Here is a 15163-nt window from a genome sequence, read left to right as displayed (position 1 = left end):
CTAGAAGGATCTGTTCTTTTGATCGTCGTCACGCATAAGAAATATCACGATTGATTCTGCATACCTCGATTGTTGCTGATGATCGTACGCACACAACTGTAAATACTTTCAACTATATTGTTGTAAAAATTGGAGAGCGCGCGCGTGGTACTGGTCAAGCCAATAAGAACACATTTCACGCGCATGTCGCGCGTTGCGCCCGTAATGTTCAGCGCTATTGGACAACGTGGTTGATCGAAAAGGGTTAACTGTACATACTTCTACAATATGCACTCGTTTCACATTTTTCATTTTATATTTATCGTCCCTTATGGATCTAAACAACCAAGGCCGTAGCAAAAGCAGTATACTTGTTCAAGAAGGTGCGAAACCGTACATCGAACCCACGCCGCCACCAAAGATAGTTCACGTACATCAAAAGGCACATCGAGACAAGCGCAATGCATGTTGCTGGGGTTGGTATGTACGCCACCTGTGCTTGTCAAGTAGAGGAAATAGGCTCAAGGATTTTAACAATGAATTTACACACAGCCTTGCAGTTGCTTGCCTGTGCTGTACTGCGAAAGAATGCTGTTCCTCCTTCCGGTGATCAGCACTTTGTGTAATCCAGAAAAGCTCAAAACATAAATGCTACATATACTCTATGGATATGAAACCATCTCACTCGTTTATCACTGAGATGATGATGATGGCCGAAAGTTTTTAAAACCGAAGATGCAGACAACATTCAATTATTACTCTTGCATCTTTTTCTGTCTGCGATCGAACATTCATGCGAGAAGAAAAGTGTGCAGGTCTTGAGGGTGCATGCAAACAAACACGGTGGCATCGGCTGCTCCTCGTAAGCGACCGTAGCAGCAATAGTATTATCCTCGCTTGCACAATCCTTGCTGTGAGTACTTTTAGCATGACAAGCACTATATACTTTCCAGGTATGTAAAACGTGGACGTAAATAGATAAGGAACTTAACAATAGATGAGGGAAAAACTTTATTTACTATCATCCATCAGACCTATGTATTCATTACAATGCTCCTCCCTGTACATTTACGTAGCTCTACCGTACATTAAGGAAGATTTCAAACCAAGTGTAATGCCTTTGACGCTGAGTACAGCTCTATTCATCTTGGTTTCTGGCATTGCACCTATCTTTTGGGGAGCCGTATCTGATCACTATCGAATACGTCGAAGCGTCATCGTCGCATCACTGGTGATATATTCATTATCCTCCGTCACATGTGTTCTCGCAAACGATATCTGGATTATTGTTCTCATGCGCTGCTGCCAGGCAGTTGGATCATCGTGCAGTCTATCCGTTGGAGCTGTAGTGATTGCAGATACTTTCTCGCTTGACAAGCGCGGATCTGCGTTTTCAAAGTATAGTTTTGGGATCTTTGCAGGACCTCTGATAGGTGTGACGATCCATGATATTGATTTAATTAACAGTAGATGTATGTACTCATCCTTATCCACATTGCAGGACCCGTTATCGGCGGTGCGCTTGTATCAGCGTTCAACTCGTGGCGAAGCAGTTTCTGGTTCTGTTTCGGTTACGGAACAGCCGTGCTTTTATTCATCGTTTGTTTCCTGCCAGAAACATGCAAAGATGTTGATGAAACAAGACAGCGCCAGCAGCAAATCGATCCGCTATCGCCAATCTATCTTTTGCGCCATCCATTTATCATCCTCGCGTCGCTCATTTCCAGCATCGCTTTTGGTGGGATGTATGCGGTCCAATCTATACTGCCTATTTTGTATCAAGAGGTTTACGGTCTTACAGCTTGGCAAACGGGTACGTATACAAAAAGAATGATATGCGGCCAAATCTTACATCTTATACTGTCATTCACTACTACTACATAGGACTGACATTTATTGGCGCCGGTGTTGGGAACGGTCTAGGAACGCTGGTCAACTCGGTCGCATCCGATCGGCTCTTTCTGCGCTCAGCAAAGAAACGCGATAATGGTCGATCCATACCCGAAGACCGTCTGACGGCCAACATGTGGCCTTGCGGCCTCTTTTTCATCCCCTTCGGACTGCTACTTTTTGGCTGGTCTATCCAGCGAGGCATATCTGTGTGGGCACCCATCGTCGGCTTCAGCGTGCAATGCTTTGGCATGTATCAGCTTAGCACGATACCGAGCGCGTATGTCGTGGACGCTGTGCCCGACAGAGGTGCCTCAGCGGCCGCGGCAGTTACGTTTTGCCGGTGTACAACAGCGGCTATTCTGACCGTCGTCGCAAACCCGCTCTGCGATGCTATCGACCCGGGCTGGACGTGCACTGTTCTGGTAGCTCTCACTGTCCTATCCATGCTCGCAGCTTTGGAGCTCGTCTTGTTTGGTGATCGATTGCGTAAATGGTCAGGATATGAGTCTTAACTCGTAGAACACGTAAATCCAACTTGCGGCTATCTTGATCACGTTATAAGTTTAAAGTGTATCCATCATCAACGAAAACTGGATAGCTATATAAATACTTGGAGGTACAGATTATAGCGAGCAAAACAATGTATCTGAAACCATTCTCTCGCAAATATGAAGCCTTCAGTGTTATGCCAAACAATCCCCAAAGCTCACGCATAATTGGGCTGCCGAAAGAGGAGGATAATGAAATGCATGTGCTCCACTCGCTCCCCAATTTCTTGCCCCGCCTTTTGGAGCGTACACCTTGAACAAGGAATAATGAACAAGTAACTACTTACGTTTGTCACCTGGCTGCGCCCCGCATTGCTCACTCGCTTTGCATTCCAGAGCGGAACTCATGACAAGCCTGAATACTCTTTTCACGCAATTTAAAGGTAAACTTGTTCTCCTTGTGCCGCATGACTATGCATCTTTGTATAAACTCAACTCCTCCTCCTTTTCCGTTCCCAGAAAACCCGGTCAACTGGGCGCTGGCAGCTGTAAGTATTTAGCAATTATGAGTGGAGCGATAAGCAGCTAAAAAAGGTAGCATAGGTGCTTGCGTACGTTGTACGGTCGTATGCTACTTCATCGAAACCAGCGCTGATACCCGCCAAACATCCCGACGTTTACGTATTCAAAAACTACACGCCCAAGGAGCTCCAAGCTTACGATGGAACACAAGGCGATGGCCGCGTGCTCATGGCGGTCAATGGAAGCGTCTATGACGTGACACGCGGGCGTAACTTTTACGGTCCAGGTAACAACATGGCAAGTGACATTTGATTGCAGATCCTCTCTAAGCAAAATGCGCATAGGCGGCCCGTACGCTAACTTTGCAGGCCACGATGCATCGCGCGGCTTGGCAAAGAACTCGTTTGATTTGGAAATGATCACTGACCCATCGCTGCCTATTGATAAGCTCGAAGACCTCACTGCAGACGAATGGGAATCCTTGAGAGAGTGGGAGCAACATTTTGCATCCAAGTACTTGCTAGTAGGCAAACTAGTTGAAAATGAATGAATAAAAGTCTTGGTATCTATTGAATGGGTAGTATTTAGAAAACGAGAGGAAGAAAAGACCAAAATAGAGTCGTAATATGTAATCTCGAGAGAGACAGAAACTGCTAGATGAGCCCTTCTTCCACTTGGAGTTTAAACCAGTCGACAGTTTCCTGCAATCCCTGGCGAACCGAGAACTTTGGCTTCCACCCCAAGTATTTCTGAGCTCGGGTAATATCAGGTTTGCGTTTCTTTGGATCGTCCATTGCAGCAGGTAATATCTTGATATCAACGGTGTTCGGTGCGGACGGTGCATTGAGTACCTGCTCACGTATAATATCAGCAAAATCTTTGATCGTATACTCCTCCGGGTTGCCCAGGTTGACCGGCTCGGAGTGGTTTTTGTTCATGAGCAGTATCAGCCCATCCACGAGATCGTGAATGTACTGGAACGACCGGGTCTGCTGACCATCACCGTACAGCGTCAAAGGTTCTCCTTTCAAGGCTTGCATGATAAAGTTACTCACAACACGACCGTCAGCTGGAGACATCCGGGGACCTGCGATGAATACAATCATTTTGTTGGTAAATAACTCGTTCTCTCTCCCCATTCAACCGCAAACATTATTCTTACCAAATGTACTGTAATATATACGAGAAGAACATGTCAGCATGGTTCAAGTGTAAAAATAGATATCGGGCAAGGATACTTGCTTGAATATCCGTGCAACACGCACGTCCACATCATTCTGTCTCATGTACGCGTAAGTCAGCGTTTCAGCTATACGTTTTCCTTCATCGTAGCATGCTCTAGGTCCAATTGGATTGACGTGGCCCCAGTACGTTTCTTTCTGTGGGTGTTCTTCGGGATCACCGTAGATTTCTGATTATGCAGAAGTTGAGATTTTTTTTTGCATAAACAGGGTAATATATCTGATACCTGACGTTGAAGTCAACAAAAACCGTGCCTTTGTACGTTTCGCCAAGCCAAGCATATTGATTGTTCCCATAACACTCGTCTTTACAGTTTTCGTCGGATTGTATTGATAGTGAGGCGGCGACGCAGGGCAGGCGAGGTGATATATCTGAGACACCTCGATCATGAATGGATCAACCACATCGTGCCGCACAAGCTCAAAGTGAGGATGCCCAATCCAATGCTGGACGTTCCGCTTGGTGCCAGTGAAAAAATTATCGAGCACAATGACTTCATGGCCCATGAGCATGAGTCGATCGACAAGGTGCGATCCGACAAATCCCGCGCCGCCCGTAACAAGAATTCTTTTGCGCTCGGACGGACGTAGCCGCCGCACAGGTGGATACGAGTGCGTCGTCTTAAACACAACTGTACCGTCCTCGTGGTTCACCTCTCTGTCGCTCGGTGTCTGTGGCAAGTACAATTCGCGGAGGGTTGCAAGATCCACCTGAGATCCCACTGTGCTGTTGCCAACAACGGTTACAAGTTCGGTTTCCTCCTCTTTCTCAACGTGGTCGCTGCTGCTGCTCGTCATTGCGATGTCCTTGTGTACAGTCAAAAAAGTTGGGCTAGAACAAGAGCATGATATGGAGATGACCAGAATGGAGTTAATATTTTCTTCTTTCTGCATCAACTCAGATCACCGACTTTGATAAGAATAATGCATTTTTTTCTCTTCCAGACAATTGCAAGGAAAACGATTTACGATGAAAAAGGATACGTTATTGGGGGAAATCGGGGGGGGGGGAACTAATAAAGAGTCATCAAAACGGATGCTTGCTTGTTCAGGCGGAACAGAGAGACGCAATAGAGGAGATCCTTGCTTTTCTGTCGCACCCCTCTTTTTTGCTGTATTTATTGACAGCACGTAGAGGATGATGAGTTGGGTTTCGTAGCAGCTGAAGATGCATCGAGTTTCACTTCTTCTCTTTGGCGTGTTTGCTGGGCTTGTTGTGTGTCAATCAAACGCTTTTTAATATCCCTTAACCACGTGTTAGCAACAATGTCTCCCATACGATATGATCGTCTCGATTTACCTTGCGAGGTTGAAAAATGCCTCTTCAACACCGACGTTCGCCTTTGCGCTAGTTTCCATGAAACGAATGCCAAGCTCATTTGCTAATGCTTGGCCTTGCTCCGTAGAAATAGCCTAAGCAAACGATAAAGCTCAGTTAATCCATATCTTCTGATCCCTAAATGGATAGAATAAAAAACTCTAACCCTTTTCTCTTCCATGTCACATTTGTTGCCAATTAAAATCTTGTTGACGCCTTCGCTGGCGTGTTGCTCGATGTTCGAGAACCAGTTTCTAACGTCTTTTTTTTTATCATGCTTGTGAGCGTTTTTCCCGTTCGTTTGCTTTCTTTTCGTTGCCGTCATACTCACTTCCAAAAGACCGTTCGTCTGTCACGTCGTAAACAAGAAGGATTCCCATTGCTCCTCGATAGTATGCTATCGATTCTGTCAGCACGAATAGCCGCCTAGATAACTGAAAAAAGCTGCTTGCCTGTCGTTATAGTTCTAAAACGTTCCTGGCCGGCCGTATCCCAAATTTGCAGTTTGATACGCTTGCCATCCAGTTCAATCGTGCGAATTTTAAAGTCAATGCCGATGGTTGTGATGAAAGAAGGCGTAAAGGAATCGTCGGAGAACCGCAGCAGCAAGCAGCTTTTACCAACGCCTAACAAGAAGCAAGAATGAATGAGTTATATTCTTTTCACATTATGCTACCAGAGTAGCTTGGCACTCTGCTTTCGAGTCGTTCTTGCTGCATGCCACCGAAACAGTTTTCTCAAGGACGAATATGTACCCGAGTCTCCAATAAGCAAGAGTTTAATTAGGTAGTCGTAAGAAGCACTTTTCGCTGTAGCCATCGTTAGGGATGTCGAAGAAGAGAAGGGGTTCGTTTTCAACACGCACACAGTAGTCTCGCTTCAGTTTCTCTCTCTCCAGTTGCACGATTTGAAATGCCGCATTGCATTGCGCCTGTATCGGCCGCACATCCCCACCCCCAATCCACCCCGAGAATATTGCCCCCGTTGCTGCGCTCTCTATCCAAGCTAATTATCATGTCTGTTCTCTAAAGTGATAATGCTTTGCTAGTTTATTTTTTCATCTATAGGTCCAAAAACCAGCTTCCGGCGCCTTACAAGTTCAATAGCTACTGTGATGCCTGCATGTGACGGTATTCAGCTTGCGGAAACCGAAAATACCGGTGGATCTCTCTCTTGACTCGCCCGCTTTTTACTTTTATAACATTCCTGCTAATGTCAGATCGGGTAAAGCGTAATTAAACAGGTGTTGGTATGCGCGTGTACTAATGAGTAGCGACTCCAGGGCACCCGTGGAGGATATCACCGAGGAAGTGACAGAGGCCGAGGTCGGGGCGGCGGCCGCGGTGGAGGACGCGGCGGCCACCAAGGCAGTGGCCACCAACAAGACAAACCCAAGAAGGAAGCAATCCTTGATCTCAGTAAATACATGGAGAAGAAAATACGAGTGCGATTCAATGGAGGACGAGAAGGTAATTTAAACCTAGATCGTGTATTATATACTTGTCTAATCGTGTGTGTTCCAGTCATGGGTATACTTAAGGGCTACGATGCTTTGCTGAACCTTGTCCTTGACGATACCATCGAATACTTAAGAGGTAGAGGAAAAAGATCAAGAGTATACGTTGATTTGGTATTCATACAACTTGTTTGTCAAATACAGATTTGGAGACTGGACAAATAACGGACAAGACGCGAGTGCTTGGATTAGCAGTTATGCGCGGCACAGCAGTGATCCTTATTTCACCGTTTGATGGAAGCGAAGAGATTGAGAATCCATTCGTCACTCAATAATTGACATGCATATTTATGTGTATAAACGAAATCCCTTCATATTCTTGCTTTATATGCAACTCTTTTCAATGAAGAAGATAAAATGGAAATACATGCTGAAACGGTGTTACGCCCTGATGTGTACATTGGGTTAGCAACGGCGATGGTTGCCGCTGCTCCTGAGGTAGTGTGGAAATGGGTATTTCGAACTCGCTCGAGTACCCGTGGTGTGGAATAACCTTTCTAGAAAAGAACTCTCTATGGTGACCAAAGTAGCCAATGCGATAGGTGCCAGCTTATTTCCAGATTCCATTAATGTGCTATGCAGAATGTATCAGGTTGTGCGCCCGACTCGTACCTGGTGTATCGTTGTCTATATCCCACTCTATGGTTGCTTCAGAGTATGCCATGATAGTATTTGTGTATTTCCACTTAAATCTACAAACCAGTTAAATTTCCATCAAATGCATTTCGTGCTTCTTTTCTCTTTTACCTTGTATCGTAATCATCATCGGTGCGTACGATTTTCCAAGTCCCGTCTTCAAGACGTTTTTCCACAGTAAGGAATGTCTTTCCTATCATTGGATTATTGCGTGGGTGGCCGGCCACAAACCTAGCAGAAACCGTGCCGCTTTTCGATGCAGCGACAGATGTATCAATATCTCTGACGATCTGGCCGAAACGATGAAATGGCTTGAGTCCATCGGAGCGAACAGGTCGTGCAAAGCTGAATACTTTGGATGTATAATCTGGCAAGACTTCTGAGGGACCTGCAGGTTGGCCAGTCGCCATGGCAGCCGCCAGTTCTTCAAACACGTTGATGTACGCTTGCAGTGTATGTGGTCCATATGCAGTCTAACGTTTTTTGCTTCAATTATTTTTTCAATGATGGCTGTTTACGATGCTGATGTATACTTACAGCGCCGCCTTCAAAGCGTTGCATCTGATATTCCTCATAGGTGGTCACATATGACTAGAACAGCAGCAGCAGCAGTGATTCATCATATTTCAGACGCTAAACCTAAAGTAACTGGAGTGATTTTAATTTCACTTACTGCGTAGCCATTCGCAGGACCGGACAAGATCACCTGCGTGTCATCATCACCTGCACCGTACTCAATTAATTTAGCCTTGATAGCACGGCGCAGTCTACGCCCGCTCATGGTTGTAAACTCGGCAGGCATTCCTGCAATGTATATATTCCCTAGGCGAATTAACTGCACGTCAAATATCGTTGGTTGCCACGTGTAAGGTAGTGTCATCTCGCCGGTGTTGAGAAGAACTACGGCAAGGTAATATTGGTATTGGAGTTCGCTTTCTTTTGTTCCTATTGACAGTGTTGACCTACTGGCTTTAGGAGCGTGGCAATCTCTTTGCTGTTTGCTCGGACGCTTGATCATGTTCCGTAGCATACTCCAGCCAAAAGTCTCATGCGTCATGTTCTAGGTATTCACACACGAGACCGATATGAGACTAACCACCAACGATATTTCTGGTACCCTTATTGGTTACCTGGTACAAGCCTTTCATGGCCGGTCCGTCTGTCGTGCCTGCGCCTGATGATGGAAGATAGAGTTTACGTTATGTACAGCAAGACTCTTCCAGAGCTAAGCAGGTAGAATCGTTAATTACCAAATGCGTAGCCCTATTATTGGTTAAAGACAAAATTAGGACAAGATCAATCCGAGATTCATCATTTAATTTATGTAGACTTTACAACTGCTGGGAGACAAGGTGTAATTCGACGTCCATCCGGCGCAACGATCGTTTCCTTGGTGATATCCCAGTACTTTTGTCGAAAATCGATGGGGCCCTGAACCGTTTGCGTTGCATGTCGAAACAGTTCAATGGCCATATTTGCTTGTCGTTCGCCAATGATTTTATTCGACTCGTAATCACTGATCTTCCAGCCCGGGCCCCTGATGATATGTTATCAAGAAATAAGCCTTTTCAAAACAAATATAAGAGTACTTCTTATACCTTCCAAAACATCTCAGAGAACCAGGACACTTCGTGTCGAGGGACCCATCGCAAGGTATATCTGTTTCACCGCAAAAGGCGCCTTCAGTGTTTGGACTGACATCGCCCTCGTTTGCCTGCGCGAATCCAGCAACAAAAGGGCCTTTGCCTGGTAGACTATCCCGATTCATTCTTTTCTCGGCTGCATAGGCTGCATACCCCTTATTATCACCATTGACTAGATGATTGGTGTTGTTCACCGAGACTCCATGCACAGCAAACCTAGATAAACCAAAAGTGTTGTTGGCCGATTCCAAAATGCCTGGATAATTGCCATTGTCCTGGGACGTACCAATTTATGAATCCAAGCTCTCGTCCATGTATATCATGTAATCCCAAGAGTGTCATAGTCTTATCAACGTCATACTTGTATTGCCTGCGCTCTTCTTCAGGATTGAGTAAATAGGCCCGTGGCGATCGATTGATATTAGCATTCAAAAGCTCTCCCTCATTGAACGTCACGTATCCGTCCTGCAAACTTTCGTGTGCCTGCACAATAGAGTCGACGATGCCTTGCACTATCGGCTCTGTAGTTTCTTCAATCCAGCCTTTGACAGAAAAGGCAAACAATGCTGTATACAAATGTCCGTGTTACCAAGGAGTTTAGGCAAACTGGAGGTAGAGACGGTAATGTAAACGTACTGTACTGCAAATATCCGCCCACGCCGCTGTGCGAATGTGTACTGGACAGCATGACGTTTTCCGTTGTATAGACGTCTCCATATTTTTCAGCTAGTCTTTGGACGACCCGTTTCTTGACAATGTCGCTCATGGACTGCGTATCTGTGTTGACAAATACCATGCGCTTGTGCGACTCGAGATCGCGCACGATGAAAGCCCGTGCATAAACTCTCTGGAGTATCCCCTGGCCAACCTGAGTCCAATCTGCATATCCCATAAACGTAAAAGTGACAGGGCCGGTGATGTCCGCGATACCAACTCCAACTTGGTACTGCCCTGAGACGCTTGCTATGCATAGTAGCAGCATAAATAGGACTAATGATAGACGGAAAAGGTTATGCATTCCAGACAAGCTGCGTACGACGAAATTCCGGGACGGGAAATGAGAGTTTATGTACGTGAGAGAGTGAAGAGACAGAGGGAGAAAAGGAAGGGTGATTTCATGCGGGCTCTTATCCTGCCACCCGGTCACTCGTAATTTGCTCTTTAAGGGGTTTAGGCCACATATATCGGCGACATCGGCCTGTTTGGATCGTCTTTCTTCTTTTACAGCAATGATAGCAATCTGTCTTGGACTCCTCCTCGTGACACCCACCACGTCTTTTTGTTTCTTGGCTGCAACAATCTGTTACCCGGTCATTTTACATACATACACCACCAAAATTGGTTTGATGAGCCATGTATCAATCAGGTGCTGCTACGTGCATCACACTATCACCTTCTTGTCATGCAACTATCATCATTGTTGCTGGCAGCAAAACATTACGACGAGCGTGATCGAAAGACGTAATGGAAAATTGTCCAAGAGATTCAAATATCTCCTGTTAGAGAGACATTTGAACAGAAATGAAGGAAAGATAGCGCAAAAGTAACAAGAGCAAGAAATCATTACAGCAACAAGGAACAACTTGGGAAGGGAAAAAATAGATTACTAAAGATTAAGGTATAGACTAAAACATGATGCCAAGGACAGGAAGAAAAATTACAAGAAAACAATGCTTTACGCCTTTTTGCTGGAAAGATTTTTCATGTACTCCTTGAATTTGAATGATGGGTCTTGTCGAACAAAAGGATGAACCAAAAGATCGGCAGCGGTGGGTCGTTTTTCAGGGTCGCTGTAACATCGATCGTTAGTAATCACGATTGTCAGCACCAATGATTCTTTCTAAAAAACTCACATGATGAAGCATTGATTGAGGAAATCTTTGGCTTGCTCTGAGGCATCTTCTGGAAGCGGTGGTGCTTGATATTGGCCGAGCTACACAGCGGATGTGAGTACTCTTGTCTTCTCTAAACCATCGTCCCTGCTTGTAACTTACATGATAGAGCGCAGATAGCATATGAAGATCAAGCCAAGGATGCTTTCCAGTCAGCATTTCGATAACCGTGCATCCCAAACTCCTGCAATTTATGTGGTCAGTAAACAGAGATCGACATTCCTCGGTATACATTTCGCCCTTACCAGATATCAATTTTTGCACTGTACGACGATCCTTTGACTACTTCGGGAGCCATCCAGTAAACTGTGCCTTTCAGCATCGTGTTAGAATTCGGGTCGTACGCTTCATCTTGACCGCTAGGTTTTGACAAGCCGAAATCAGTGATCTTGCAGACCCCATTCTGGTCCACCAGGATGTTGCCTGCTTTGATATCCTGTTACGTTTAAATGGCAACGTAAATTAATACACTAAGTCTGCGTTGTATCGTAATCCATCCGTGCTTACTCTATGCATAATGTTGCGGTCGTGAAGATACTCCAAACCCAACAAGATCTGGCGTGTGAAAAACCGTACAAGGACTTCCTCGAACCGACCATTCTTGTTCAACGCGCTCAGGATACTACCACCAGGAACGTACTCCAGGAAAATATGGATATGTCCTTCCTCCTCATCGTAGTCGTATCCTAGATACTGCACAATATTGTCGTGGTCCAGATCCTTCAAGAGCGAAATCTCTCGGTACAAGGCATCCACAGCAGCTCGCATGTTATCGTTCATCATGTCTGATTTCGTCTTTGGCGTGTCTACTTCTTTGACAGCAATCCATTCTCCTGCTGCCACGTTCAACGCGTGGTATACTCTGCCAAATGAACCGCGGCCGATCAACTCACCACGCATCCATTGCATCTTTGTAGGCACTGGAGAAATTCAATCCATGTCAATAAAATCATTATATAAGCAACAGAATGATTCCCTTTCACTTACTAGGCTTGTCACCCGGTTGGGCGGCGGTGTGTGCATCCTTTGCAATTGTATTGGCCTCTATAACCATGCCCGGCTTGACCTGCTCAACCTTGCGACCCCACATCTTGGTGCTGCGACGGCGCAGAATATTGTTCACCCGCACAACATTCATTGCCTGCCGCCAGTTTCGATGAGCTTCTTGGGCCTCTCTAGCAACCACGCGGATAGATTTCTTGTGACCCTGAAGTCTCCGTGGAGCTGGTGAATTCGCAGCTGCCGCCGCCGTTTGAGTGTCGATAACAATTTCCTTGTCCAGATCATGTCCAGGCAAGTACTTGTCGATGTCTCGGTATAGCTTTTCAATAGAAGGACGTTCACCCCAGATCTCTTCTTCTGCATCCATAGCATCCTGCGACGCTGAAACCGTCGGGGAGGTGTTGCTCGTCGCAGATACCGGCGTCCTTGATCTGGGTGTTCGAGGAGACCGAGCTACGCTCTCTAAATCGTTCGAAGGAATTTCGATCTGCAAGTGGCTGCCGTTACGCGCTCTTCCAGGCCTTGGCTCGTCGTTGAGACTCAGCGCCTCCAACTCTTCGTCGGGTGGTGTGTACGCTGCAGTGCCTGGGCTAGCAAAATGCACGGATCGTACACCGGCTCGTGAGTTCTTGTCAACTTTAGCAGCCGCCGGTTCGTCGTTCGTGTATTCCACCGTGTGGAACATCCTGCTCTCTTCAGACTCTGTGTCTTGCACAGGTTCTGACGATTGCTTTTGATCTTTGGATGCAACGGTTTCTTGATATTCCGGATGATCTTCGTCCACCGGCCAAAGATCACCGTGAGATGTCTCGGCTTCAAAGCTAGTAGCACTTGAGTTCGTTTGACTACTGTTAGGAGGAGGTATATGCCACAACGGAACAGATGTCGTCGATGGCGTGTTTGTGGATTCGCTGTGACTACTAGACTCTAGCAGATGCTGCGGCGGAACAGCCCAGAGAGAAGGTTCGGGAGTCTTTGATTTCACGGTTTCACTGGTAGAAGCGGTGGGAGTCGGTCGCAATGGACCGCTGATAGGAGAGTGTGTGATAATTGGGCTGTGTCCAGGACTAACTCTTTCAGTATGGAATTGGCTCGCCTGGTGTTCGGGTGTTTCGGACCCTATCAGCGGCTCAGAACGAGGATATTGCTGTTCATCCATTCTGCGCTGATACGGCGTAGGCTGCGGTCTGTGAAACTGGTAGTGATTGGAGTATCCATAGTCTGGAGGATGTAACCCGTCTCTGGAAATCGCATACGGAGGTTCCACCTCTTCTACCGGAAGCACAAGAATACGCTCTCTCGCACGTTCGTCAGCCATCCGACATATCCGCAAAAGTTCTTCGTCCGTTAAAGGTGGATCTATAGATAAATTAGAGAACTGTCACCAACAATCACTTTCTAAAGACTTACAAAACTGCTCTCCATTATCATTGTAATATTCCTCTCCCGTATCGTGATAGTATAAACAATCTCCACCCGGAATTTTGCATTTCTGCAAGATCAGAGTTTTGATCAGCTGAGGATCATGCACATCGGTGACATTGACACTGTAAAATTCCTGGAAATTCGCGGTGACCTGGATGCGTTGATCACGAGACGACGGTAACCGCCGAGGTTGATGCTGCGAATGGTCTTGATAATCAGGATGCGTTCTATTCCGAGGAGCATGAGCAGGATGTGGTTTTGGTACCAGTGGTTTATGCTGTTGTTCCTACTCCATAGCGCATTAAGATGTGCATGATCTGTTACCATTAGAAAAGAACAACCTACCTGGAATTGCTGCACTCGTTTGCCGGTTAGTTTCCATCCGCCCTTTGCATCGCTTGTTGAGGATTGAGGGCTTATCGGACTATGTGCCCAGTCATTAGCGCCGTTCGTACCACCTCCTACTGATACACAGACGGACGGTCCAGGAACGATGGGAGGCGGCGGCGCGGCTGCACCTTGACCATTTACGGCAGGAGCACTGGTAGCTCCCAACGTAACCCTTGGCTGCCGTCCACCTAACTCCTGGCTGTTGGATGGTCGGATATACATTGGCCGAATGTTGGAAACATCATAGTTCAATCGGTTCACAATGCGAGATATCTGCTCCGGGTTGGACGACGTTCGCTCAGGTATTAACGGTCTTATCCGGGCATAATCACTATCTAATCCTGATGCTCCGTACGCTGTCGCCAAGTGATTGTTGTAACCTGGATATAATGCAGCAGCAGGTGCCGGTGATGTGTGGTTGGCGTGAAGTGATCGCATGTATTCTGGGTACTTTGTGGAAAAAAAGGGGGAATTTTCGTCAGCGTCGAGTGCTCCACCCGAAAAAAGGAAAAGATACCACGTTCTTGAGAGCTTACCTGACCATTATTCATCAACCCATTGGATCGCAGTGACTGAATGCTGGTTGCCAGGCGATTGATATCGGCAAATGGAACTTGTGTGCCTCGTAGCAAGCGATTCAGATCCACCACATTTAGACCGAGAAAATACTGTCCATGTATATTGTTTTCTGAATGGTAGCAGGCGTGTTAGTTCTGAATCGGCATCCCAGAATCTGTAGGGGCGCACACACACGCACACAAAGGAAAGCACGAACCTCTAAATGTTCTTGCGACGGAACCACCCCATCCATTCTCCTCGAGCCACCATGTTACTTTCTCGAGTGGCCAATCGCTCTGCTCGCCTCCCATTTCATTGTTCTGCAAATTGCCGTGAATATTACTATCCACTGCCATCCTTGCTGAATGCAGCGCAAAGGCCGACATAGTTGCGCCTGAGCACTTGCCGTTTCAGCTTCGGGCAGCGCCCCAGCTTGCTGATTTTCAACCTCAGTCCTGTCCTGAGTTCCATCCAGTTTCAGGCTGAAATCATGTAGAAAATGGGAAACAGAGGCGAAATGCCTAAATATTAAAATCACTTTATATATATACAGGATATGTAGAAGCTGCGTATAGCCTCGCAGATCTCGAAAGGTTACCGCTGCCAGAACCTTGGAGAGAAGTCCCTCTGCCATCATCGGATAAAGACTTGAAATAAAGA

The 15163-nt window shown here is 46.3% G+C and overlaps 7 protein-coding genes across 7 annotated transcripts; 3 read left to right on the top strand and 4 right to left on the bottom strand.

Annotated features, from left to right (window-relative positions):
* Positions 1 to 1093: 1093 nt before the first annotated feature.
* Positions 1094 to 2384, top strand: VTP01DRAFT_3391 (uncharacterized protein; the record flags this gene model as incomplete). Its single annotated transcript, XM_069381957.1, has 3 exons — positions 1094 to 1412; positions 1481 to 1792; positions 1864 to 2384. The coding sequence occupies 3 exons, from the start codon at positions 1094 to 1096 to the stop codon at positions 2382 to 2384; spliced, it is 1152 nt and encodes a 383-aa protein (XP_069236549.1).
* A 303-nt stretch (positions 2385 to 2687) lies between these two features.
* On the top strand, positions 2688 to 3432 carry VTP01DRAFT_3390 (uncharacterized protein; the record flags this gene model as incomplete). Its single annotated transcript, XM_069381956.1, has 5 exons — positions 2688 to 2695; positions 2757 to 2803; positions 2880 to 2908; positions 2964 to 3168; positions 3227 to 3432. 5 exons carry the CDS (start codon positions 2688 to 2690, stop codon positions 3430 to 3432), a joined length of 495 nt encoding a protein of 164 aa, XP_069236548.1.
* Positions 3433 to 3535: 103 nt separating this feature from the next.
* VTP01DRAFT_3389 (uncharacterized protein) lies at positions 3536 to 4921 on the bottom strand (the record flags this gene model as incomplete). Its single annotated transcript, XM_069381954.1, has 4 exons — positions 3536 to 3969; positions 4045 to 4052; positions 4125 to 4293; positions 4351 to 4921. The coding sequence occupies 4 exons, from the start codon at positions 4919 to 4921 to the stop codon at positions 3536 to 3538; spliced, it is 1182 nt and encodes a 393-aa protein (XP_069236547.1).
* A 320-nt stretch (positions 4922 to 5241) lies between these two features.
* VTP01DRAFT_3388 (uncharacterized protein) lies at positions 5242 to 6260 on the bottom strand (the record flags this gene model as incomplete). Its single annotated transcript, XM_069381953.1, has 6 exons — positions 5242 to 5368; positions 5424 to 5536; positions 5608 to 5702; positions 5773 to 5838; positions 5894 to 6067; positions 6197 to 6260. 6 exons carry the CDS (start codon positions 6258 to 6260, stop codon positions 5242 to 5244), a joined length of 639 nt encoding a protein of 212 aa, XP_069236546.1.
* A 393-nt stretch (positions 6261 to 6653) lies between these two features.
* VTP01DRAFT_3387 (uncharacterized protein) lies at positions 6654 to 7232 on the top strand (the record flags this gene model as incomplete). Its single annotated transcript, XM_069381952.1, has 4 exons — positions 6654 to 6665; positions 6724 to 6910; positions 6965 to 7036; positions 7102 to 7232. 4 exons carry the CDS (start codon positions 6654 to 6656, stop codon positions 7230 to 7232), a joined length of 402 nt encoding a protein of 133 aa, XP_069236545.1.
* Positions 7233 to 7297: 65 nt separating this feature from the next.
* VTP01DRAFT_3386 (uncharacterized protein) lies at positions 7298 to 10218 on the bottom strand (the record flags this gene model as incomplete). Its single annotated transcript, XM_069381951.1, has 12 exons — positions 7298 to 7506; positions 7570 to 7649; positions 7705 to 8066; positions 8131 to 8184; positions 8267 to 8493; positions 8560 to 8653; positions 8724 to 8767; positions 8844 to 8856; positions 8929 to 9130; positions 9192 to 9452; positions 9523 to 9802; positions 9873 to 10218. The coding sequence occupies 12 exons, from the start codon at positions 10216 to 10218 to the stop codon at positions 7298 to 7300; spliced, it is 2172 nt and encodes a 723-aa protein (XP_069236544.1).
* Positions 10219 to 10911: 693 nt separating this feature from the next.
* On the bottom strand, positions 10912 to 14889 carry VTP01DRAFT_3385 (uncharacterized protein; the record flags this gene model as incomplete). The annotated part of the gene is made up of 10 exons (XM_069381950.1): positions 10912 to 11026; positions 11090 to 11169; positions 11231 to 11312; positions 11374 to 11564; positions 11636 to 12048; positions 12116 to 13489; positions 13541 to 13841; positions 13901 to 14395; positions 14482 to 14633; positions 14721 to 14889. 10 exons carry the CDS (start codon positions 14887 to 14889, stop codon positions 10912 to 10914), a joined length of 3372 nt encoding a protein of 1123 aa, XP_069236543.1.
* Between the last annotated feature and the right edge of the window lie 274 nt (positions 14890 to 15163).

The sequence above is a fragment of the Rhizomucor pusillus genome (genome assembly GCF_041956525.1).
Source record: "Rhizomucor pusillus strain CBS 183.67 unplaced genomic scaffold VTP01scaffold_16, whole genome shotgun sequence".
NCBI classification, from domain to species: Eukaryota; Fungi; Mucoromycota; class Mucoromycetes; order Mucorales; family Lichtheimiaceae; genus Rhizomucor; species Rhizomucor pusillus.
The sequence above is the reverse complement of the archived record's forward strand: the minus strand, read 5'-3'. Positions and strand labels throughout refer to the sequence as shown.